General features: G+C 38.9%; 1 protein-coding gene across 4 annotated transcripts in view; it reads left to right on the forward strand.

The window, feature by feature from the left end:
* Positions 1-27,276, forward strand: part of FGD4 (FYVE, RhoGEF and PH domain containing 4) — a 241,886-nt gene that overhangs the window by 122,730 nt on the left and 91,880 nt on the right. For all 4 annotated transcript variants that reach the window (XR_008300202.1, XM_027035873.2, XM_027035875.2 and 1 more), the window contains exon 2: positions 20,120-20,272. Coding sequence is in view for 3 of the 4 variants with exons in the window: in XM_027035873.2 (XP_026891674.1) it covers positions 20,120-20,272 (153 nt within the window). In the remaining variant the exon portion in view is untranslated. The remainder of the gene's footprint in view (positions 1-20,119; positions 20,273-27,276) is intronic.

A 27,276-nucleotide genomic window follows, 5' to 3' on the forward strand; every position in this document is an offset into this window, starting at 1 on the left:
GGGAGGTAAGTAAATTAATAGCATACCAGGCATCTGGGATTAAGATCAATAAGAAAGTAAAGATCATACTCTGTAACACTGTTAGTTTACTCCTGAGTCATCTGTAAGCCCAGATGTGGTAGATACTATGTAAGATCAGCTGTGCCGTGATGCTGTTAATGACTTTCCTGAAACCTAGTGGTTTTTACTTGTCCAAGGTCACATTGCTAGCTGGGGACAGAGCCAAGACTGGTTCTGGAAAATTATAATATTAACATAGTGCTATAGTAGTAATAGTGTTTATATAGCACTTCACCATTAATCCATGGTTTGTTGACTTGATTATTTAGGTCAAGGTCTGCAAACCTTTCCTGCAGAGGGCCACATCACAAATACATTTTGGGCTTTGTGGGACATAGGATTTCTGCCATACCTACTCAGTTCTGCCAATTTAGTGAAAAGCATCATGCACAATATATAAAAGAATGAGTGTGGCTGTATTCCAATGAAACTTCATTGACACAAATAAATGGTGGGCCAGATAAGCCCTGTGAGCTATAAATTGCAGACCTTGAATCAGGTATGTTTTAACCTTCCCACTGAGAGACTCATGGGCTGTAGCTTGCAGTCTCCTGATTGAGGGGCATTTTAAACTTCCTTTGAACTTAAGAGCAAGATGAGGATCTTAGTGATCCTAAATACTGATCACTACACTGGCACTTACTGTTCCTGTTTTGATGCCCTCTCTTGCAAGGTACTAAGTACATGCTTATTGAATTAGCACATATGTGCAACTTTTAACATGTTTTCTCTCATCTTCAACCAACCTGTATAACCAGTCTTGCAGTAGGGGGAAAAGTTGCACGTATGCCAGCTATGGAGAAGAAATGCACTTCAGTTCTTTGAAGTCTGTGGCAGGCTATAATTGCTGTGTCTGGCAGAATTCTTGAAGTAAATAGAGATCTGAGTTGCTCTGAGGACATTTATTATCTTAATTTCTTAGAGCAGATTCTAAGACTTTATTTCTAAAAAATATTTCTTAAACTCCGTTTTTGTAATAACTAGGGTGTTTAGTGATTAAAGAGTATGTTTGGTTTCTCAGAACAATATTTCAATTCATTTGGATTTAAGATCACTGCAGCGCTCATATGTGGTGAGTGGAGTGTTTGGCAAAACAGAGCAAATACTGGAAATAGTGTTCCGGATCATGAGCCCATTTGCAGTGCAAAATGTAAATGGGCCTGACCCCAGTTGTAGTGGAAAGAGCACTGCCCTTGGAATCCAAACCCCTCATGTGACTCTTGGCTTTATCATCATTTACCAACCTTACTATAACATGCAGATCTCTGTCCTACATACTTCTGTTGATGATGAAAGTGAAATGTGGTAGGACCTATGTGAAAGTGCCTTATGAGGTGTTTCCTGGCCTCTCCTTGTAGAGTCTGGGTCAGGTATAGCAGGAGCCACAGTGCAGCCCTGAACCGTAGCACTGGACTGTCATGGAGGGAACCTGAGAGATAGGCCCACTGGTCTCCAAAGAGAATGGTTAAAGAGTATATAATGGAGAGGCTTTATTGACGTCAGCAGAGGAAGGAGATGAAAAATGTCAAGAAGTGAAGGGCAAGTGAGGAGGTCAAACAGGGAAGAGGCAGAGAAGACTGGAACTGTGTCTTGATCTATTTAGTTACCCCAAATCAAAATTCTTACCTCATATTTCCTTTTTTTTAAATGTTTATTTTTTTATTTGAGAGAGAGAAGGAGGAAAGGAGGGAGGAGCACAGAGTGAGTGAAAGAGAGAATCCCAAGCAGGTTCCACGCTGACAGCATGGAGCCTGACGCTGGGCTTGATGTCATGAACTGTGAGATTATGACTTGAGCTGAAATCAAGAGCCAGACACTTAACTGACTGAGCCACCCAGGCACCCCTTACCTAGTATTTCTTAAGTAGGATTTTTTAATACCTTGGGTATTTTGAAGCTACTGGCTGCAGTGTTGGCTGAAATAGAGGCACAGGATCAAGGCACATAGCCATAATATAACAGATGTAATCACTTGATTATGTGCAGAGTGAAGCCAAAGAATTATGAGCCGGAGTCCCTGTCCAGAGGATACTGACAAACTCCATGTAGATATGACCTCTGACATCAGCCTAGTCACTTACCACCAGCTCCATGTATCACCACCCCCATTTACCACCTTCATAATGAACACAACAGTGCCTGCCTGCCTGCCTTTATCTCACAGGATTCTTGACAGGAGCAAATGAAATAATGCATATAAAGTGCTTCACATACTGCATACTTGGCTCAGAATAAACCACGTTGTTAAGTTTTATTACTACTACTATTGCTAACAGAAAGAACAGTAGTATTTACAAGCAAATTTGTTATATACTGTGTAAGTTTTAAAGCATTACGAAATTCCAAGTTATGATTGTTAATATTTTTGTGACAAAATGTATGTTCCTGAAGAGTGTATCTTGTAGCATCAATATATCCCTGTCTGAAGCTATGCCTTGCACTGCATTTATACAAATGCCTCTTGGTGTTTAGAGAACAAATCAGTTGAGGAAAGGCCAATTTGAAAACTAGTTTCTTTCCAGGGAGCATAACCTTTTCTAATTCCCTGTTGGTGTATGGGTTATAAGTCTTGAGGAAGAAGTCAAGCTTCCTGTCAAATGTACTGATCAAGATTTGCCTGATCTTGGGGTGTGACCCTGGGGAGGTCACAGAGCAAATGAGTAGTTGGATCTGTTTGTGACTCAGCAGAATTAAAGTCCAGTAATGTGCTTTTACATTCAGGGGTCTTAGGATACTTTTCTCAATGACATAAAACTGCCCACAGTATTCTACACATGGCTGTTCTCTGCATGGTTAATTATTGTAATACTTTAATCCTATTTTATAACCACTTTAAAGGGGAGGAAAAGTCCCTTTGCAGAGTTTTCTGTGTTTGCTAAGTTGTATGCCTTCAAGTCTGCTAAAATGGGGGATTTTGCAGGGGAGAGGAGGATGGGGGGTGGAGAGAAAATGAACTGGCAGAATTCCAGAGTTGTGATCTTACCTGGGCTCATCCAGGAGCTACTCCAGTTTGAGACTCCATGTGCAAGACTCAAGCAATCAGAGCCTTGTCCCTAGTGCTGCTTTTGTGGTCAGCACACTGTGGGAGAGTGCACCCCAGTGCCGAGGACAGGTTGGAGTTTCAGCTCAGTTTGAGTCAGGGTCACGAAGGCAGCCAAAATGATGGCAACGTCAGGAAGAGATGCCAGTAATGGAGATGGGAAAGTGGGGGGAATCACCAGGGCTATAGCTGTCAGAATGAAGGAGCCCCTAAGACAACTTTTCCCAAAACGTGTTCCAAGACACGTTAGCTCCATGGGATGTTGACCTGTCATCTGTAATGACAAGTTTTCCTGGACATATACTGGGTTCAAAGTCAAACGTTTTTGTTTTGTTTTGTTTTGTTTTTACTGTAGGGGCTTTTTGTAGCCCATAATATGCCCACTGGCATCATGAGGATACAAGGTAAAGCTGTAAAATTTGGCAGGTCACAAATATTTCACACAGAGTCGTCGTCCATTTGTGATGGTGGTAGTGGGGGATGGAGTGGATTGGGGTAGTGGGGGAGGGGGATGAGAGTTCCTGTTGCCAGAGTGGAGTTTCCCAGAACACATTGCGGGAAAAGTTGCCCTAGGACGTGTGGTATGTGCTATGAAGATTGCTGTGGTTTTTTGCCTGGGCTCTTTAGTGGACTGCTTGAACCCTGTGGAGTCCTGAAGGAACTGGCAAATACCCAAAAGCATTCTTCAGGCTCTCAGTAAGTGCTTTTTCTTCTCCCTCTAGCCTAATCACTTGACTGATATTTGTTACTGCTATTAATAAAATTAAAGAAATTAGTCCTTCTTATAGAAAGAAGGATAAGTGGTTTAACCCATAATTACTGAGACCAAAGACGACAACAAAAAATGGGTCATAGCTTCTGTACAGTTGGCTCTGCCTTAGGCAAATAGACTCCCCGCCCCCCCATCTTAAAAGGCAATGAAATGGTATTTTTTAAAAGGTATCAAAGAGAATACATTTGAAAATGTTAACAATGAGTTTGAAAAATGAGGCAGATGGAGTGTTTAGGGATGGCTGAACCTAATGAATACCAGGGCATGCTATTCATTCTGGACACTCTGACAGGCTCCTGAAACTTAACACACACAACTGTATTCTTGCATTCTTACTTAAAAGGAAAGGCAGTGTTTCCTTGTCACATTAGCCAGGAGCCTAAGCAAGCTTTTACTCCTCTCTTTTCTTCCCTTCTTCGGCCAGCCCCTACTGATGCTTTCCTCAGTATGTCTCATAGGCTCTCTTCTCTTCTTTGGTCCCTGCCATGGCCATCGTGCAGGCTCTTAGCTGGTGCATAGACTGGTGCAGTCGCTTCTTGTTGCCGTTAGCAAGGGCCCTGGGGAAGCAGGGGAAGGTGAGCATTCCAGACACCTATGGAATTGTGCATATCTCTATTTTATTATTTCAGTTTAGTTTATTTATTTATTTTGAGAGAGAGCACGCGCATGAGCAGGGGGAGGGACAGAGAGAAAGGGAGAGAGAGAATCTCAAGCAGGCTATGTGCTGAAGCATGGAGCCCAACGAGGGGTTCGATCTCACAAACTGTGAGATCATGACCTGAGCTGAAATCAAGAGTTGGATGCTTAACCAACTGAGCCACCCAGGTGCCCCTCTGTTTTCTCTTTTACATCTTGAATTACATGAGGGTAAGGATTACAGTTTATTTGTCCGCCTGTCACCAGTAATTAGCAGCTTCCTGGGCCCTTTTAATTAGGGAGTTTTCACTCAGTACATTAACATAGAGACAGATAAAACAAAGAATGAAATAAAGTGGTAACTTGATAGGTTTTGTTATTCTCTTTGCAGTTGCTTATTAGATATTTTCATTGCTTACAGAACAGCTTGTATTTTGGAGGCATAAAGATGAGAGCTGTTAAAATTAAAAACCGAATTTCTTTAAGGGGTCATAAACACAAACATGCTCTTCAGAAAATGATTCATTGTCAAAACAGCAATTGTGATTAGTGGGAAATGGAGGAAAATTTGAAAAGGTTTATGGAGTCTAGGACATATATTTACAATCATGGTAAAGGTGAAAGATAATGATTAAATTGTTGGGGATTAAAATTATCTGCCATAAATTCTCCACATCAAATGTCAGACATCATTTTATCATTACTAATGCTGTTGTTACCTTTATTGAATAGAGATTCATGTTTGTAGTTGGCCATATAGTTGTAAGCAAATTATTGTACTAATGTGCAAGAGAGTCATTATTTGGCAAGAATTTATCCCAGTTTATTGGGAATCCCTGAAAGACGTGGAGGGATTGGGCACTGAAGCACATGAAGATGCAGAGAAAGTAAGCCAGTATGAAAAAGTGCTGGGCAGTAAATCAAAAGCTAAGCAGTGGTCAGGGCAAAGACAGGCTAGGCAGGCAGACAAGGAGTGTTAAGGGCCTTAGGAAGCTCGAGGGAGGAGAGAGATAAAGGATCTGGTCCCCTGATCCACTACCTTGATATCCTATCACGCGGAGTACTGAAGGGGAGGAAGAAATTTTCTTCTGTCTGGGATTCGTCTAGCTGGACTAAGAATTAAATTTATATAAGATGGATTATCAGGAGAAAAGGCCCAACTTTTACACATGTGTACAGAGGCCCAATAATAAAATTGAGACTTAAAGAAATGACCAAAGCGGGCAGTTTTTATACTTTTTAGACAAAGAAACTATAGAGCTGTGAGGAATTGACTGGACAAAGAAAACTTTAGAATTCCTTACTAATTGAAGCTCCCAAGAATTTGGGCTGATGTAGTAGATTAGTAAGAAATAAAAGGGGTTGTGGGGCACCTGGGTGACTCAGTCAGTGGAGCGTCCAATTTTAGCTCAGGTCATGATCTCATGGTTTGGGAGTTTGAGCCCCACATCGGGTTCTGTGCTAACAGCTTAGAGCCTGGAGTCTGCTTTGAATTCCGTGTCTCCCTCTCTCTGCCCCTCCCTCACACGTGTTCTGTCTCTTTCTCGAAAATAAATAAACATTAAAAAAACTATTTTAATACAAAAAAAAAAGAAATAAAAGGGGTTATTTATGCAGCCTTCTCGGCTCTAAATTCCCTATCTCTGGTAATAAAGGCACCTCTAACTCCTGGTACAAGGACATAGCCTGGTACTTTCGACATAGCAGATATTTTTTTCTGCTTTCAGGAGGACAGAGTAGGATCTGAGTGTCTTTGCAGAGGCTGTCTGTTAAGTAATTTTTATTTACAATAATCAGTATGCCAAAGTTTTGGCACAACAGTAATGCAGGGTGTTTAGATGAATCTAGGGCCCACTTTAATCCATCTGCTTACCCTTTGCAGTAGAAAGAAGGAGCTAAGAAATGGGTGTTATTGTACATTGAAAACAGTTTATCAGATGAAGCACAGCAGGCTGGGGACCTCTTCCAACTCTGGATGGTGTCAGCTAGAACCACCCTCTCCAAGTAGGCAAAAAAAAAAAACAAAAAAAAAAAACCAAAAAAAAACCCACATGTAATTGATTGTGGTTTCTCTTTACTCCCACCTTCCGCTCTAGTCATGGCTGCAGACACAGAATAATCTTTGTGCTTTAAAAATAGCCAGAGCTTGCTACAATCTTGACCAATATTCTTATTTGAATATAATCAAAAAGTGAACATCAGACCATGGTTTTAGGGGTGGAAGAGCTACCTCCAGCTCCCTTCCTGATGCAGAAAGTTGCTGGAGGAAGTTCAGTCTCCAAGATAATACCATGCCAAGGCTCCGCAGAACTGCGCCAGCTCCAATCCGGAAGTCATCACGGAATGTGTACTTTCGCACTGCTGTGCAGGGATTCATGGGACCTAACAAATGGTCACACTGAAAAGGGAAACAGATTCCTAGGCCAACATTTAAACTGGGGTGATAAAATGTAGTCAGCTACATAACAGGCACTATAGGCATGGGCCTCAGCTGTGATCTACTCAGTACTGGAATTTCGACAAGCTTATGTGGTTTTGTTTCAGTTACTCTAACAGAATTCTAACTTTTAAGGGACCACAAAGCATTCTTTAGAAATGTTATCCTTTTGGGGTGCCTGGGTGGCTCAGTCAGTTAAGTTTCCCACTTTGTCTCAGGTTATGATCTCACGGTTCGTGAGTTTGAGTCCCATGTCAGGCTCTGTGCTGACAGCTCAGACCCTGGAGCCTGCTTTGGATTCTGTATCTCCCTCTCTCTCTGCCCCTCTCCTGCTTGCATTCTGTCTCTCTCTGTTTCAAAAATAAACATTCAAAAAAAAGTTATCCTTTTCTTTCCTTATACATGGGAGAAAAAAATCGGTAAATAATTATGGAGCATGTTTCAGAAACATAAAGTATTTCTATTTTGAAAACAAATTATGTTTGTGTTTTTAGAGGCTATACATTTCTCTGATCTCATTGCATACATGCAATGTTGCATTTGCTTAAGAAAAATACAGTAGTCACAATTGCCTTTTTACACATATTACACATTTTATCTGTGCACATCCAGCTATGGGGCCTTGAAAAATATCGAATATCTGCAGTTACTACCTTCAAGACTTAGTTTGAATTCATATTGCTTTTGAACTTTAAAGACCTCAAGCAATCTGCTTTTTCTGGCAATTATAAAATTCTATAATTTTAGGTAGCATCATCATAAGTCTGAAACATTGGCAGCCTACGGTGCATTTTAGCGACTCGAGTAAATGAAAATAACAGATTATGATGGATGGAAACATTTGAGTCGATTACTGGGATTTTTAGCTGCTGCTGTTTTTATCAAGACATCTGGATAGTTCCACAATTCCAGATGTTTAGAAGTCTGTTGCTGGGTTGTGGAAAGATTACTTGTGTAAAAATTTTTCCTAGGTATTTAGAATCTGGTTGTTTTTGTTTATTTGTTGGTTGGTTTTTTTTTAGAATGTTAATTTTATTTCATTTAAAATTTTTTTTTTATTTTTGAGGGGGGCGGTGCAGAGAGGGGGAGACATAGGATCCAAAGCAGGCTCTCATGAACCGTGAGATGGTGACCTGCGCTGAAGTCTGATGCTTAACCGACTGGGCCACTCAGGCGCCCCGGTATTTAGAATTTGTGTAGAAATGACCTTCAATGTTTAAAAGTTGAGGTAAGAATGGAAATGTTTCGAATTTTGCATGGGCTCTAAAACAGCTACGTATCTACTTATTGTTGGAATTTAGAAAATATCTCTCTTGAATTAGAAACTAAGAATGTAGGCAAATGAAGAGAAACTTGCCTCAGGTCTCGAGAGCTCATTTGTTCAAAACTATTTATTGAGCATCTATTGTGTGGCAGGTGATGTTCCTGGGATACATCCGAACAAATGTCAGTGCCTTCTCACAGCTTACAGTCTAAGCAAGAGACACAGACAATAAACAAACAAAATAAATGTTGTACTGATTTAATTTAATTTAATTGAAGTATAATTGATATATAACAATATGTTAGTTTCAGGTGTACAACATGAGGACTGAACATTTGTATACATTACAAAATGATCACCATAGTCAGTCTAGTTACCATACCTCACCAAAGTTACAGCTTTTTTCTTGTGATGAGAACTTTTGAGATTTACTTTCTTATCTTCAAGTTTGCAATACATTATTGCCTGTAGTCACCGTGCTGTACCATTGCATTCCCATGACTTCTTTTAGAGCCGAAGTTTGTACCTCTTGAATCTCTTTACCCTTTTATCCCACCCTGTTCTCTGTATCTTTGAATTTTGTTTGCTCAAGTATTTTGTTTATTAGATTCCACAGATAAGTGAAGTCATATGGTATCTGTCTTTGTCTGACTCATTTCATTTAGTGTAATACCCTCAAGGTCCATCCATGTTGTCACAAATGGCAAGATTTCATTTTTTTAAATAACAATTAGTATGCCATTCAAGTAGGTTGCTTTTTAAATTTTGTTGATGGTTTCCTTCACTGTGCAGAAGCCTTTAATTTGATGTAGTCCTATTTGTTTATTTTAGCTTTTGTTGCCATTGCCTTTGGTGTCAGATCCAAAAAACAAAACTGAATACAACCCAAAAAAGCCAAATTGTTGCTAAGACCTATGTCAAGGAGCTTACCACCTATGTTTTCTTTCAGGAGTTTTATAGTTTCAGGTCTTTAATCCACTTTGAGTTCATTTTAGCATATGGTATAAGAAAGCGGTTCGATTTCATTCTTTTGCATGTGGCTGTCTAGTTTTCCCAAGACCATTTATTGAAGAGGCTGTCCTTCCTCATTCTTGGTTCCATTGTAATAAATTAATTGACAGTATATGTATGAGTTGAGTTTTGGGCTCTCCATGCCATTCAATTGATCCGTGTGTTTTGTTTCTATGCAATACCATCCTGTTATGATTCTTAGAGCTTTGTAATATACTTTGAAATCAGGAAAGGGGATGCCTCCATTTTTGTTCTTTTTCAAGATGGCTTTGACATCTTCAGGATCTCTTTTGGTTCCATACAAATTTTAGAATTGGTTGTTCTTTCTTTCTTTTAAGTTCATTTATTTATTTTGAGGCAGGGGACAGAGAGCGAATCCCAAGCAGGCTCCACACCATTGGTACAGAGCCAGATGAGGGACTCAGACTCACAAACCATGAGCACACGACCTGAGCTGAAATCAAGAGTCAGATGCTTAACAACTGAGCCACCCAGGCACCCCTATTGTTCTGTGAGAAATACCATTGTAATTTTGATAGGAATTGCATTGACTCTGTAGATTATTTGGGGTAGAATGGACATTTTAACTATTAATTTGCTTAATCTACAAACACAGAATAACTTTCCATCTATTTGTGTCTTTTTCAGTTTCTTTCATCAGTGCTTTATAGTTTTCAGTGAACAAGTCTTTCACTTCCTTGGTTAAGCTTACTACTATTTTATTTTTTGATGCAATTGTAAATGGGATTGTTTTCTTAGTTTTTCTGTAGTTTGGTGTTGCTATATAAAAATATAACAGATTTTTGTGTATTAACTTGTTTATTCTAACAGTTTTTGGGAAGCTGTCAGGGTTTTATGTATATGAAATCATGTTTCCAAATAGTGACAGTTTTACTTCTTCCTTTCCAATTTGGATGTCTTATTTCTTTTTCCTGCCTAATTCCTCTGGCTAGGACTTCCAATACCGTGTTCAATAAAACTGGCAAGATTGGGCATATGTGTCTTGTACCTGATCTTAAAGAAAAGCTTTTTTAACTTTTCTGCATTGAGTATGATGTTACTTCTGGGCTTGTCATATACAGCCTTTATTCTATTGAGATACGTTCCATCTATACCCATTTTGTTGATAGTTTTTATCATAAGTAGATGTTGAATTTTGTTAAATGCCTTTTCTGTATCTATTAAGATTATCACGGTGACTTTAGCTTTCATTTTGTTATGTGCTATATCGCATTATCACATTGATTGTTTTGCAGGTGTTGAACAATCCTTGCATCCCTGGATATATCCCACTTGATTATGATGTATGATCCTTTTAATGTATTGTTGAATTCAGTTTGCTATCATTTTTGTTGGGGATTTTTGCGTCTCTGTTCGTCAGGGATATTAGCCAATTGTGTGTGTGTGTGTGTGTGTGTGTGTGTGTGTGTTGTCATTGTCTGGTTTTGGTATCAGGGTTATGCTGGCCTCATAATGAGTTTGGGAATGTTTTCTCTTTGGTTTATGACTTTTTTCTCTTATGACTTTCTATAGTATTATGCTTAGATTTCCTTTTTCATTATCTTTTGTATGTCTGCTGTAGGTTTTGGCTTTGTGGTTGCCATGATGCTCACATATAACAGTCCATTTTAAATTGATAAGAAGTTAGGTTTGTGAATGCATTCTAAAACCACATTTTTAGTCCCTCCCCCCCATGTTTATATTTCTAATGTCCCATTTTACATCTTTTTATTTTGTGTATCCCTTAACTAATCATTATAGCTATCATTATTTTCACTACTTTTACCTTTTAAATTCATACTAGCCTTATAAATGATTAATCCACTACCTTTGCCGTATTTACCTATACTGGTGAGGTTTTTATTCTTTTCTTCTTACTAATTAGTGTACTTTCTTTTCAGCTTAAAGTTCCTTTAACATTTTTAGTACGGCCAATTTAGTGGTGGTGAACTCTGTTAGCTTTTGTTTGTCTGAAAGCTCTTTATCTCTCCTTAAATCCTGAATAGAGTTTTCTTGGTTGGAAGTTTTTTCCTTTCAGCAGTTTGAATATATGATGCCACTCCCTTCTAGCCTGTAAACTGTCTGCTGAGAAATCTGCTAATAGTCTTATGGGTGTTCCTGTATATATAACAAGTTATATTTTCTCTTGCTGTGCTGCTTTTAAGATTCTTTATTTAACTTTTGACATTTTAATTATAATGTGTCTTTGTGTGGGTCTCTTTGGGCTTGTTTTTTGTTTTTTTGTTTTTTTTTTTTTGTTTGTTTGTTTTTTGTTTTTTGGCAGGGGGGAATTCTTTGCACTTTCTAGATCCAGATGTCTATTTTCTTCCCCAGGTTAGGGAAGTTTTCAGCCATTATTTCTTCAGGAAAGTTTTCTGACCCTTTCTCTCTCCTCTGGAACATCTATAATGAGAATGTTAATCTGCTTGTTGTTCCATAAGTTTCTTGAGCTATCTCTAATTTTTAAAGTTTTTCTTTTTGCTGCTCTGTTTGGGTGAGGTTTCATTGCTCTGTCTTCCAGATCACTGATTCTTTCTTCTGTTTCATCTACTTTGCTGTTGAACCTCTCTGGTGTATTTTTCAGTTCTGTGATTGTTATTTGTTATTCTTCAGATCTATGACATCTGTTTGCTACTTATATTTTGAACTCTTTTTTAAAGTTCTAATGTGTTTATCCATGGCCATTACTTTGAACTCTTTATCAGGTAAATCACTTCTCTCTTTTTTATTAAGTGGTTTTAGGGGGGGGAAGGGGCATATCTTGTACTTTCATTTGGAACATATTCCTTTGTCTTCCCATTTTGCTTGACTCTTTTCATTTCTGTGTATTAGGTGAAACACCTATCTCTCTCAGTCTTGGATGAGTGGCCTGTATAGATGATGAACTTTATTGGTAACCTTACCCTTTGTTATCTCTCAAAATTTTGTGATTGCCTAAGCAATGTGATTTATTCCTGATAGGCTACAGTTGTTGATGGAGTCGCTAGCCTTTTGAGTCTTACAGAATGTGGGATCTCAGTCAGCCCCAGTTTCAAGCTAATTGAAAACTTAACCCTCAGGCAGCAGCTTTTAAGATATGCAAATATATACAGTCCTGCGGGACCATAATCCTAAACCCTGCTGGCCTCCAGACCAGGCAATGTTTGAAGCTAATTGAAAACTTAACCCTCAGACAGCAGCTTTTAAGATATGCAAATATATACAGTCCTGCAAGACCATAATCCTAAACCCTGCTGGCCTCCAGACCAGGCAATGTGGTCATTTCTGGGAGGAACAGGTGCGCTATGGCAAGGCCAAGGGAGGACAAAAAGGTAATGTTCCCTGGCCTACACTCCCTGAGAGGATGGCATGTCCTTTAGGTATGTAGTACCCATCCAACTGAAGCTCCAGGGCAAGTAAATAATCCTTTTTCACACAAGGTTGTGTTTTGGACTGCTATCTCTGCAGTGTTCTAGAGGTAGTAGCCCACCAAGAACTGTCACTCCAATGTTTCAGACCTGCTAGGACCAGAAACACAATCATCTCTGTCACCAGAGCCAGGTGCTCAAGGGGCATCCCTGTGTGGGGTGTACCTACCTGTTCTAAGCAGGTTTGAGGGGAGTACAAAAATGGCACCCACCAGTGCATCTGTCCCTAGAGAGAGTCCTAACCACCCTTTGGCAGATAGTCTAAGATTACCAAGTGAATCTCATTCATATATGGTCTAGGTGCTTTTCAAACTTCTGCTTTTGTGCTGGGTCCCAGGGTGAGTGAGTCTGCAGGCAAGCCCTTTAAGAGTGGAATCTCCATTTCCTATAGCCCTATGTTCTTCTGGATATAAGCCCTGTTGTTTTTCAAAGCCACTTAACTTTGGAAACTCCTCATCTCTCTGGTGTAGGTCCCAAGGATTGAAGTGCCTGATGTGAGGCACATCATGTTGCTCCACAAGGAGAAACTCCCTATTTGTGACATCCTTCCCAGTTGTGAGTTGCCACGACAGGGGAAGGGTGTTTGGTGAGACCCATCTCTGCTTCTCCTACCTGTATTGATGTGGCCTAATTATCCGTTACTGTAGAGGAGATGTTCAGCTAGTTTTCAGGTCTTTTTCAGGGGGAGTTATTTCACAGTTGGCTGTAAATTTGTTGTGTGGGAGATGAGTTCAGGTCTTCCTATGCTGACATCTTAAACTGCCTTCCTCAGTAATGTGGGCTTTTAGAAGGTGATAAGTGCTATGGGGGAAAAAACTGTACAGCTAATAAGAGTAGCAGTTACACTAAAGAGAATGGTCAGTATAGTACATATTGACAAAAAAATTTGAGCCAAAATATGAAGAAGACAAAGCAATTAACCAGCAGTTATCATGGCGGGGAAAGCATTGCAGCAGAGAGTAGCTAGACCAAAGGTGTACTTGGCCTGTTTGAAGAACAGCATGGAACCAGTATGACTGTCATAGAATGAGCAAGGGGGCAATACTAGCAATGAGGTCAGTGGTAAAGGGACTGAGACCAGATCATGTAGTGCTTGTCAGCCCTTGTAAGGAGATGCATTTTTATCCTGTGTGAGATATAGAGCCATTGGAGAATTTTTAGCATAGGAGTGATATGATCTGATTTGGTTTTTAAAAGGGATCTCTCGCTGGTCCTGTTTGAAAGTATGACTATACTGGGGAAAAGGTAGGAGTAGGGAGACCAGGTTGGAGGGTCTTGCTCTCATCCAGTTGAAGTTTATGGTAAGTTAGGCCAGAATAGTAGCCTTGGAATGGTGATGGTAGATGGTGGAGTTGGCAGAATTTCTTGATGGATAAGATGTTGAACAAGAGAGAAAAAGAGGACTTGAGAATGCTTCCAAGCTTTTTGGCCTAAGCAAAGGTGAAACTGCCATTAGCTGATGTGGAGAAGACTGTGAAGACAGTGGTTTGGGGTGAGTGTTGAGAGGTGAGGATGTCAGATTTGAGTATGTGGAGTGTGAGCTAGCTCTTAGACACACTAGAGATGTGAAGTAGGCAACTTGAATGTATTAATATTTCTTCACCTTTTCTTTGTTAAGCAAGTGATAAACTTTTTAAATTAAAAGCTTTTAAAATTATTTTTAAAAAATACATAAAATTTACCACCTTAACCATTGTAAGCATATAGTTCGTTGGCATTAAGTGCAATGATACCATGGCCACCATCCAGCCACAGAACTCTTCATCTTATAATGAAACACTGTACTCATTAAATAGTAACTTTCCAGGGTACCTGTGTGGCTTAGTAGGTTAAGCGTCTGACTTCAGCTTAGGTCATGATTTCGTGGTTTGTAAGTTTGAGCCCTGCATCAGGCTCTGTGCTGACAGCTCAGAGCCTGGAGCCTGCTTCGGATTCTTTGTCTCCCTCTCCATCTCTGCCCCTCCCTGCTTGTACTCTGTCTCTCCCTGCCTCTCAAAAATAAATACTTTTTAAGAATTTAAATAGTAACTTCCATTCTCCCATCTCCTCAACCCCTGGCAACCACCACACTACTTTCTGTCTGATTTTGACTATGTAACTCAGATATGTGGAACCAGACAATATTTGTGTTTTTTAAACTAATTTATTTCACTTAGCATAATAGCTTCAAGATATCCATGTTGTGGCATGTGTCAGGATTTCCTTCCTTTTTAAGAGTGAATAATACTCCATTGCATGTATATTTGTCCATCTGTCAATGAGTTGCTTCCATACTTTAGCTATGAGAATAATCTTGCTGTGAACATAGGTATGGAAACATAAAGGATATGTTTTTAAACAATCTTTAATACACATATTTGGTAACTTTCATAGATTTTCTCTTTTATGTAAGTAATTTATAAGCACAGTTTCATTATAAAACGTTTAAATGATTCAGTTGTACAGACAGCAAAACATGAAAGTTCCTATTCATCCTCTCTTCCTACTCTCAGTTCCCGAAATTAAGTTTGCCATGTTACTAACATCCCTCTCTAATGCATTTAGGCACATTTGTGTGTGTGTGTGTGTGTGTGTGTGTGTGTGTGTGTGTGTGTGTGTGTGTTTAAGTTTATTTATTTTGGGGGCACCTGGATGGCTCAGTTGATTAAGCTTCTGACTTCAGCTTGGGTCATGATCTCGCATTTCACAAGTTCAAGGCCCTCATTGGGCTCTGCACTGGTGGTGTAGAGCCTGCTTGGAATTCTCTCTCTCCCTTTCCACCCCTCTCTCTGTCCCTTCTCCACTTGCGTTCTCTCTCTTTCTCTCAAAAAAAATAAAATTAGAGAGAGAGAGAGAGAGAGAGAGAGAATATGAGTGGGGGAGGGGCAGAGAGACAGGGAGAGAGAGAATCCCAAGCAGCTCTGTGCTGTCAGTGCAGAGCCTGATGTGGGGCTCAGACTCACGAACTTAGGGGATCATGACCTGAACTGAAACTGAGAGTCAGATGCTTAACCGACTGAGCACCTAGGTGCCCCCCGTATCTTCATTTTTAATGGGGATCCTACTATACATATTTTTCTATAATATTTGTCTTTTATTTAATAATAAATACTAATTAGAGATCTTCCCAATCTTATTTTTCTTTTTCTGTTTTTAACAACTATGTATATTTTCCATAATGTTGCGTTGACTATTCATGTACATATACTTTTACACATTCAGGACGATTTCCGTACATTAAATTCCTAAAGGTAGAATTCCTAGGTCCAAGGAAATTTCTGAAACTGTTGATCATATTTTCTTTTCTAAGATCCTTTGTGGTTTGCTTATCATTTTTCTGGAGAGTTTATTATGGAGCTCCAGAAGTTTGGGAAACAAATAGTTTTCTAAAATAAATTTCCTAACAGTGAATTTGTTCCCCTTGGCAAAAGAGTTGTAAACCATGAATTTTATTAAAAAAAATAATAAATAAAAAACAAAAAACTAATTGATCTCTTAAACTAGGCATTTTAGGTAACACATGGGAGATAATGACTCTTCCTCGAACTAATGGGACAAATGGGGAGTTTTTGAAAGGATAATAGGAAAACACTGTTGAAAAACGTCTTATGGGGTGCTTGGGTGGCTCAGTTGGTTAAGCATCTGACTCTTGATTTTGGCTCAGGTCATGATCTCTCATTTCATGAGTCTGAGCCCTATGTCAGGCTCTGTGCTGACAGAACTCGGAGCCTGCTTGGAATTCTCTCTCTCTGCCCCTCCCCTGCTCACGCTCACGAGCTCTCTCTCTCTGTCTGTCTCTCGCTCTCTCTCTGTTTCTCTCAAAATAAATTTTAAAAAAAGTCTTATAATATTTTCCAGTGGAGAAACCTGGCAGACACCACCTTTCCCAGGGACCAAAGTTAGTATCAAATGTGATAGTCACATTGATAACATGCAGTGATGTAATACTGTTTACAGATGGGCACATTGCCTCTGTGAGGTCCTGCCCTCAAACCCATAAACCCAATGTAATCATGAGACAACATTAGAGAAATTCAGTTTGAGGGGCATTGTACAAAACACTTGACTGTTACTCTTCAAAAGTGCTAATGCTCTACAAAACCAGCAAAGACTGAGTAACTCAGGTTGGGGTGCAGTAAGGAAACAATGAAAACTAAATGCAATGTGATATTTTGGATCAGATCCTGTAACAGAAAGGGTATTAGTGGAAAAATTTGTCTTTATAAGACTTGTTTTTATAAATGTGTTGTAATAGATGCTAACTTTAGGAACCTGAGTGTAGCTCCCTGTAAGTCTAAGAATATTTCAAATTAAGTTTTTTTGAGGTATCTCTTCACTCTGTATAGTGTACTCCTAAAAAATTTGTCATCCCTGTAAAACTGCTTCTGTCCTCTTAAATCCAAGAGATCCTCTTGTCTCAAGGAGTGAAGTCCATTGAGCTTTTACGGACTAGAGATTTGGTGCAGTTGGAAGAGATGTTATGAATGGTTGAGGCCGTGTAGACATGGCCATAGCAAAGTCATAACAATGTGGGCTGGGGGCATGAGTGGTACTATGGCAAGAGATCAGGCATGAAGAATCAGAGAACTGAGTGGAATTTGCTTTGGAATGGATAGCCAAAGAGTAAGATGTGAAAAAGCCACTCAAGAATGATTTGGCAAAGTATAACAGCTTAGAACAAAATTTTGCAAATAGGAGACAAAGTCACCCTAACTAGTCATTATCTGCCACTCACAAGTATGATACAAAAGAAGACAGATAAACTTAAGCTGTAGTGGCAACCTCTCCAGTTGGAACAGGGAGCCTTATGTAAAGATGAGGCTGGATTGAGAATATCTGAAGCCTTTTGCAGTTAGCCTATGTCTAGACATTCCTTACAGAAGATATGACCCAGCAAGCGTAAATTAGTAACCCAAAGAGGAATGCAAAATGGGTAGGACCAGTGGTTGAAACTGGATTACCAATACTCAGGAGGAGACATTATTTAAATAGGACACTTTCCCCCCGCACTAACATACCGTAAACTAGTTGTATCTGTGCCCAAGATTAACTGTTTGGTCACCTTCTTGGTAAATTGGAATCTAAAAGTTGATATAAAATTTCTTGAATGGGTGGACCACCTGGTTACAATTTTGGTTTCAGTTCTGTATTGTGCAATTGGCACCCAAATAAGAACTGTCTCCAAATGTGAGTAGGCTGAGTGCGTCATAGACACTCAAAAGTCTTCTTTTGTATTGCTATTCCAAAGTGTCAGAAGATGAGCAATTTAATAAAATGGTCCTTTTTTATGGCACATTTTCTTTACCATGATGTGTCTGACTTAGAGCAGTGGTCAGCAAACTTTTCCTGTAAGGGGCCAGACTATAAATATTTTTGGCTTTGCAGCCACAACTAGTCTCTGTTGCCTATTTGTCATTGCCCTTTCCCCCCCCCCTTAACCCTTTAAAAATGTGTTTTCTGTGTCTTTAACCATATTTTCATACTTTGTGATAGTGGCTGAAGTTTGTAGACTGGTATTAAACAATGATCTAAAATCAAGTTTCTGGCTGTAGATTTTTTGCCACTGGCAAAAAAAAAATGTTATAAACATGACTTTAATGGATTTATAAGAAAATAGAATATGTAGCTGATCTCTTACTGCAGGCATTTTGGCACATTCGTGGGAAATCTTCTCTAATAAATATGACACCTGCATAAAACACATCATGCCCTGAAAGTTTGCTCTCAGGAAATTGCCTAGTTTTTAATTTCAAGTTATTATTTATTCAAGACAGTTTTTGTTTCTAAATAGGCTAATTATTAAAGTGGTGTCATCTTTTAATATGTAACAGTGTTGATCTATTTTTCAAAGATTCAGTATACTCCCGTTTCCTCATTTAACCCATTAACTGCCTTCTTTTTATAGATTTGTTGCTATAGATCACATTCTTTCAGTGCCTCATTTTACAATTGCGTTATAGTTTCTGCCTCTGATTTGGAGCTAAGCTCTGGCTTTTCACTCTTTTGTCGCAAGGCCACACTTCCAGACCCCAGAAGGTGGACTTTAGAACCACCAAACCATCCTTGAGATCACTGTGGAACCAACATCCCAATGCTCCTAAAAGACTAAGTGGTTGGATGTCATGCTACAGATTTTAGAGATAGACTTTGCCTACTTCACCCAGTTCTTCTAAAAAAGTAGATAGGCTCACACATTTAAAGATTCAACCTTTTATTTCTTCTGTTCACAATTGCAGTAATATGCTGTCAAAGAATCTCTAGATCTTGCATTCAAAGCCTTCTGTTTGGCTAAAGAATGTTTAATCCAGCCAGCAGCTCATTTTAGCAGAAGAGTGTCTGATGAAAACCCACTTAATTTGTTTCAGCACTGGGTCTCTAAAACTTCTTGACAATACTTAAAACTGTTAATATCTTCTAAAACTTATTTTACCAAGATAAATTTCAAGGAGAATGCAGAAAATAAAGCAGTAGTATGTGCAGATTTTAATCAATACTGTATAATAATCAATTGAAATAAAAGGGAATTTTTTTACTCAGTAAAAAGTTGATTGGGTTTTATTAGCTTTTCTTGTTTTGAATAATTAAGGTTTTTTATCTCTCCTAGTTTTCTTTTTAGTTATTTGGATTCTGTAAAAATGAAACTCTGTTTTTAAACCAATGATAGTTTCTTAAATGGATCATGATCTCCCTGGTAGAAATTGTATTTTCTCCTAAGCAGGGTCTAGTCTATTGTTAATATCACTATGTCAACTAGAAGGAAGGAAAGTTTGAGTAGTATAAAGAGAAAGCTCTGGCACACGATTTCTTAAAAAGTCTCTGAAACTTAACAATTAACTTCTTAAATCAGGACTCAGAAAGTTGATCTATTTTTCTACATCTTGGTCTCATGATGCCTTTCAGTATCGACATTTTAGAGTTTTGAGCTATAAATATGACAGTATAATCGGTATAATCCTTTTGTTGAAAACATGGGTATTAGCTTACAGATGTAGAGCTGGACTCTGGTAAACTAGTGAGTGAGGGAAGGGTATATGTATTTTTTCTTTATTCATCGAGCCGTTCTTCTAGAGTCGTTAGGTCAGCTGTCATGTTGGTGCTTTCCTGCTTTGTTCTTGAGAGTCACTCAATGACTGGTGACTGGCTGCTGGAAAGGAAAGCTTTCAGCAGATTAATGCTGGGGCCCTCCTGTCTTCTCCTTCACCAGTAGCAGCTGCATTCTGCCCTTTCTGTGGCCCTGAAAGGAAGGGAGGGAGGAAGAGAGGGAGTGTGTGTGTGGTGGGGGAGGAAGGGGCTCGATCTCTGTCAGCGTGCATTACCGAGGTTTCTCAACACATGGAATGAGATCTTTCCCAAGAAATTCTGTCAAGGCCAGTACACATGGGAAAAATATTTCTATGCTTAGTCTTGTAACTGTGATTGTTTTTGTTTTACGGGATAAAAAGGAATTTAGGTCATGTGACATAGCTGTGCTCCACCTCTGTATTTACCTGTCCTTTCTTTTTCAACTCTCCCAGGCATCAGTACCTGTCCAAAGATCACTCTAGTTCCACCTTGTGTGAAAAGCAGCACAACCCCACGGGTTGATCAGAATGTATCTGATGAAGAGGCTCAGGGAATAAATGGAAAAACGCCAGCAAAACACTCAGCTGCAAGTCCAAAGCCACAAGGTATGCTGGTGGGTTGTTTTTTCTTTTTCTTTTTCTTTTTCTTTTTTAATTAGATTGGGTGTTTTGTTCATTGATGAAGGCTATCCAGAAGAATGATAATGACTAAGAAAGAGTTTTAAGCTTTCAATGGGAGGAATTGGGTGCATTTATTTTTTTCAGGGGAAAAAAAATCAGTCTCAGGCAGAGTTGGGTATTTGTTCTGCTCCTAAAACACCTTATACATTTTTTCTCTTAGGGTTCTTTTCTCATTTTTGGAATTACTGTCCCTTACAGGGACACTTCATGTATTATGCTTGACCTCGTACAGGGCCTAACTTACTATTTGCATAATAAATGTGTGACAAATGAATGAGTGCTGTCAGAAAGTCAGTATGCCTTGCTAGATTTCAGAGGATCTGTGAAACAGATCATTGTAAAACCGTGCTTAACATACTTAGTAAATGTGATTTTCTACTGTTCAGGAACTGGGGCTTGAAAAGGCTTCACAGAAATTGAAATAAATGGCTCATCCATTCAGGAATTGAGCAGCCAACAAGGGGAGGAAACAATTACAATGGTGGAAATCTTTGAATATTTTGTTCAGGAACCATTTCCTTTTAGCAATAAATTTCTGGTGAACCAGGTATTAACTGTGAGAAGCACAAAATTACAGTTTTGATGGTACACAGTAAGGCCTTTGGAAACGTTAACACAAAGCTAAGCTCTACTATGATTTAATGTGTAGTTTCTTCCGAATAAATTTTTATTTATACCAAATGCTGAGCATTTTGATTTATGTTGTATTAACTTTGGTTTCTTTCCTGTTCTTGCAAGGAAAAAAGTGTTATAGAGAATCTATCATAAAAGAGTGACTGTTACTCTTTAAAGTTCTTATGTTTTTAGGATTTCTGAAAGAGACCTTTAAAAGGGGCTTATCTTCCAGATTATGGGACGTTTTCCTTTTTGTTCTCACTGGTAGCTGTATTTGTAGTCGTATCAAGTATGACTGTCAAGTAAGGTCAAATAATTGGTGCTTCAGATGAATGGTCCATTCATGAGTTTATAGCCTTTTATTTTGGCCATATCTCTCCCTATTTAATTCATATGAATATGAACATAGACATTTTTTTGAGCATGATTTAAGCTATTTTATTTACAAAATACAAGGTTCCCTCTTGCTCATTAGACCTCAGCTGACAAAGATCAAATGAGGTAAGACTATAAAAAATGAATGCAATTCAGTTTTATGTAATTGCCCAGATCACAAACAGGAATTTCATTATTTAATAAAGTCTTTTTTGGGAAGATGCATTACTTCATTGTTTTTCGTAGTTCATTGAGATAAATTACACAAGTGTCCTTCCTGAGCTATGTGCCAAAATAATCATATTCTTTAGGGAGACAACACTTGAGCTTGCCTTTGCTGTTTGTAGCTTAATGAAAGTTTAATAGAAGTCAGTATTTTGATATTTAAATACATATTTACTTCCTGTTTTGAATATGGGTTAATAAATATAATTTTATATAACTATAGGGACTATTTTCAGATTTTAAATAAATGACTTTAGAGAACATTATACTTTAAAAGTACTCTCACTCATTGTTTGGCCCTTCCCTAGTTCCCCAGCTAAAATTTTAACCCCACCCTAACCCTTGATATTTTGTGTTTCCTCCAACGTATGTTATGTTTTCGCATTCACTGCAGTCTGACCTAGAATATGTTTCATTCGTCCATCTTAGTTTTCTTCTGCCTTTGTACTGCCAGTCCCTCCATAGCAGAGCAGGCCTTGAGCAACACTTGTTGAATTGGCTCCCTGCTCCATTACCACGTTTCCTCTATTTTGTTTCTGCTGTTCTTTGCTTAAGACTTGGAAGAATGTGTGCCATATAGAGAAAAACATTCAGGAGAGAAGGCTACATCTTGGTATTGTCAGATCAGCTGCCAAAGAGATTGGGGACTACTTATTGACCAAATGAAAGTGTTCTCCACCCTCTAGTGGAGAGAAGCTTACTTTTAATTTCTCCAAACTCTTAAGAGTATTTGGATAACTGAAGGGGAGAAAGCAAAGGGATATCATGGGGACTTCCTGCACACATCAAGAGATTATCACACTGATATCTTTATTCCCACTTAATTGCAAATCGTGAATGGTGAGCCTACTGACGCTTTAAGCTCCATTATGTAATTTTAATTTAATTGAAGATGCTTATTTCTTTCTTGAGAGAGAGTGCACACATGAGTGGGGGGAGGGACAGAGGGAGAGGGAGAGAGAATCTTAAACAGCGAGTCTCAGTCTCAGGACCAATCTCAGGACTTCTCAGCACCGTGAGATCATGACCTGAGCCGAAGTCAAGAGTCACCACTCAACTGACTGAGCCACCCAAGGGCCCTGAAAATTCTTATTTTAGATAAGTGTTCTCAACTGGAGACAATTTTGCAGCCCCACCCCGCACCCCAGCCCACCCACTCCATCCCACCCCACCCCACTGCCCATACTTGGTATCGTCTAGAGAATTTTTTGCTTGACACCATTTGTGGGAGTTTCTAATGGCAGCTAGTGGGCAGAGGCTAGGGATGCTGTTCAGCGTCTTACAATGCACAGGCCAGCCCCCTCAAAACAAAGAATTATCAGCTATGAAATGTCAGTAGTTTGAGAAACTCTGATCTGGATCTTCAAAAGAGCTCATAAATAAATGTGTTTTTTTTTTCCTCATGTGGAGTGCTAATAATATCATAGCTACAATCTATTTTAGTGATATTTATTTTATTTATTTTTAAATTTTTTTAATTTTTATTTTTGAGAGAGAGAGAGAGAGAAAGAGAGTGTGTGAGCAGGGGAGGGGCAGAGAGAGAGGGAGACACAGAATCCGAAGCAGGCTCCAGGCTCCGAGCTGCCAGCACAGAGCCCAACACTGGGCTCGAACTCAAAAGCCATGAGATCATGACCTGAGCCGAAGTGGGACGCTCAACTGACTGAACCACCCAGGCGCCCCAATTTTAGTGATATTTAAAAGGAAGCACAATATTAAATACATTTATTCATGGTGATTATATACTAACGTGTCTGGAACAATATCAGGTTTCTATTTTTGTGTTTACTAGTAAGTAAGTCATGGGGATATAGTGTACAGCTTGGTGATTATAGTTAATAATACTGGAGATTTTGTATATTTGAAAATTGCTAAGAGAAGAGATCTTTAAAGTTCTCATCACGTAAAAAAAAAATGTTAACTGTGTGGTGATGGATGTTAATTAGACTTTGGTGATCCTTTGGCAATAATACAAATATTGGATCATATTATACACCTGAAATTAAAATAATGTTGCATGTCATTATATCAATTAAATACCAACAAGTATCTTTGAAGAATTACGGTTTTTAAAACAATAAAAGTGCTAAATTTTAGATGAGATAAGCTTACATTTGAATGTAAGTAAGAGCCTGTAGCTTTTGAAATGGATTCCTTCAATAGTTAGGGCTTATTTTGCCTCAGCCTCAGAAATACCCTAAAGCCTTGGAAAACAATGGTTTATTCACTTCATACCAATCCTACCAGTCAAACAAATAAATTACTGAGCAACTTCCAACATAAGTCTTTATTCTTGTTTACCACTTTTAATATTGGCCTATTTCCTGCCATGCTAGACATAACTCAAAATAACTTCCTTAGCAATTAAAGCTAATAGTTCTTTTTCTCTTAGGAGCTTTGATCCACAACATTCTCCATAGTTAATTATTTTGATAGAGCCTACATATTATCACTTGTCAATCATTAAACCTTAATGTTTAAAAAGTATCATGAACTTTGAAACATTATTGCCTAAATAATTTAAGTAAATGTAAAGTACTGAAACCTATTCCATTTGCTCTTAAAGTAAAGCATTCTATGTGTAATGTCGCATTTTTAAAGTATAATATGTTATAAATGTATAATGCATTAAAAATAGCCAGCTATATAGGACGCCTGGCTGGTTCATTTGGTAGAACATGCGACACTTGATCTCAGGGTCATGAGTTTGAGCCCATTTTTTTTTAAATGTTTATTTATTTTTGAAAGACAGAGCACAAATGGGGAAGGAGCATAGAGAGAAGGAGACACAATATCCGAAGCAGGCATCAGGCTCCGAGCTGTCAGCACAGAGCCCGACGCAGGGCTCAAACCCGCAAACCACAAGATCATGACCTGAGTTGAAGTCAGACACTTAACCAACTGAGCCACTCAGGCGCCCCTCAAGCCCCATGTTTAAGCGTAGGGTTTACTTTAGAAAAAAAAAAAGCCAACTATTGTTTCTCATAGTAAGTAAAATAAGAGTAACCAAATCCTCTGGTAATCCCCAAATTTAAACTGTTAATTTGGGGTTTTTTTTCATGTTCAGTAATTATTTTGGATGGTTGGATTTTTTTTAATGTTTATTTATTTTTGAGAGACAGAGTGTGAGCATGGGAGGGGCAGAGAGAGGGAGACGCAGAATCCAAAGCAGGCTCCAGGCTCCGAGCTGCCAGCACATAGCCCAACAAGAGGCTCGAACTCAAAAGCCACGAGATCATGACCTGAGCCGAAGTGGGATGCTCAACCGACTGAGCCACCCAGGCGCCCCTGGATGGTTGGAAATTGTTAAGTAAATTGTTTTATTGTACTTATGGTCTGTAAAATTGGCTGTAATAAGCCCATTTTATTTATAGTCAACTTGATAATGTCAAACTTATCATGTCCATAACTGGACTGCTGATCTTCCCTCCAAAAATTGCTTTACCTGTTTTGTCCCTTGATGAAAATTCCATCCTTCCAGTGGTTCAGGCTGAAGGTCTCCAGAGTCATCCTTGATTCCTCTCTCTTTCTCTCATACCTCACATTTATTCTTCCAGGAAGTCTACTTTTATTTATTTATTTTTTAAGTTTATTTGAGAGAGAGAGAGAGCATGAGCAAGGGAGGGGCAGAAAGTGAGAGAGGGAGAGAGAATCCCAAGCAGGCTCCACACTCAGCACAGAGCCCCACACAGGGCTTGACAACTGTGAGAACGTGACCTAAGCCAATGTCAAGGGTCCGAAGCTTAACTGCCTGAGCCACCCAGGTGTCCCAGGAAGTCTGCTTTTAAAACATACCTGGAAACCAACGTTCCTCACTGCCTTCTTCTAAGTACTCTTGGCTGAATTTCCACAGTACTCTCCTGACCCTTCTCCCTGCTTCTACCCTGTTTCTCTGCATTGTCAACATTGCAGCCAGAGTGACACAGTTGGACAGAAGTCCTGTCATGTTATTTGTCTTCACAGAAGTCTGTGGCGACTTCTCATTTCACTCAAAGTCACTATTCTTACAGGGTTCCCCAAGATTCTACATTATCATGCCCTCCCTCTGACCTCAGTACCTACTCTTGCCTGTTTGCTGCTTTGACTTCAGTCACATTGGCTTCCATTTTCTCTAGCTTGTTCTCTACTTGATGGCATGCTCTTCCCAAGGTAACTCCCCCAACTTCCAGTCTTCTTCAAATCTGCACCTTTTGAAGAGGCCCCCTTTGAATGCCCTACTTAATACTGCAATCTGCACTTCTTACCATATTCCAGATCCCTTTAATCTTGTTCTGAGCCCTCCCCCTTCTTTCTTAGCTCTCACCACCTTCTCATATATGGTTTACTTATTGGACATTTTTGTTTCATTTCCTTTGCTCATTGATAAGATCAAGTGGATAGAACTTAATACGTATTCAGTAATACTGAATTAATTTAAAAATTTTTAAAGCTCTGTATAGATATGTAAGAATTGCTGTAGGATATATATTTTGGAAATGTCAAGTTCTTTTTTTTTAATTTTTTTTTTATTAACGTTTATTTATTTTTGAGACAGAGACAGACCATGAACAGGGGAGGGGCAGAGAGAGAGGGAGACACAGAATCTGAAACGGGCTCCAGGCTCTGAGCTGTCAGCACAGAGCCTGACGCGGGGCTCGAACTCACGGACTGTGAGATCATGACCTGAGCTGAAGTCGGACGCTTAACCGACTGAGCCACCCAGACGCCCTTGGAAATGTCAAGTTCTTAATGGTTCTGTAAATTTATACTCCCTCCCAGAATGTGTGAGATTTCATATTGTCTGATTCCCTCACTGACATTTGGTATTGTCAGATTTAAATTTTTTGGTTAACTTGATGGTGCTGAAGTAGAATACTTCCCTAATTATTAGCGAGGTTGAACACTGTTTTTATTACTTTACATCCCTTGGGCTACAGCGGGAAGAAGTAGTAAGTTAAGTTTCAGGATTGAAGTGGAGGTGCTGATAGAACACGGAGGAGATGTCCAGAGGGCATTTGGAAGTTGGGGAAAAGAAAGATGAGAAATGATGAGAGAGGAGGTGGGGGAGGGAAAGACAGTCATTTTTACATCAGTTACAGTTTTTGACCAAAATACACATTATTTCCCCCTAGGACCGTGTTTCTGACGCGTTAGCCATTCATGTATCATCTTGAGATTTTTGTCATATACATGTAACATTTGTACTCTTTTATTTAAGATGTGCATATTTACTTTATTTTCCATTTGGGTTGTCTCCCTTTGCTGAGATAGATGCCTCCTCTGTGCTTCTAAAACACCCCAATGCCCACCTTTCCCAACATTGCTAAGCTGTTTCCTCACTAGATGATGAACTCCTTGATGACACTAATTTGTTCCTTCGTGTATTCCACAAATTTGCCAAGCACTGTGCATGTGGTTACTGTGAATATATTTGTGATCAAAATAAACTTGTTTCTTACCCTCACAGAATGCCAATCTTGTGAAAGAGAAAGCTTTATATCTCTAATATACTTACTGTTTTATTTCTGGTTGGTGCGATACTGTTTGACTACCTAATCATAATAATTTATTATAAACACTTTGGAGAAAAAGTACACTATCCTCTGAAACAGTTTAAGAGATAGGCATACTTGAGACAGGAAAATGCCTGATATGTATATATCTCCACAGGAAATTTTTCCTTAAAATTGACAAATGTCACACTTATTTAGGTATGTATCATCTTATTTGAGTTT

The sequence above is a fragment of the Acinonyx jubatus genome, chromosome B4 (assembly GCF_027475565.1).
Source record: "Acinonyx jubatus isolate Ajub_Pintada_27869175 chromosome B4, VMU_Ajub_asm_v1.0, whole genome shotgun sequence".
Lineage (NCBI taxonomy): Eukaryota > Metazoa > Chordata > Mammalia > Carnivora > Felidae > Acinonyx > Acinonyx jubatus.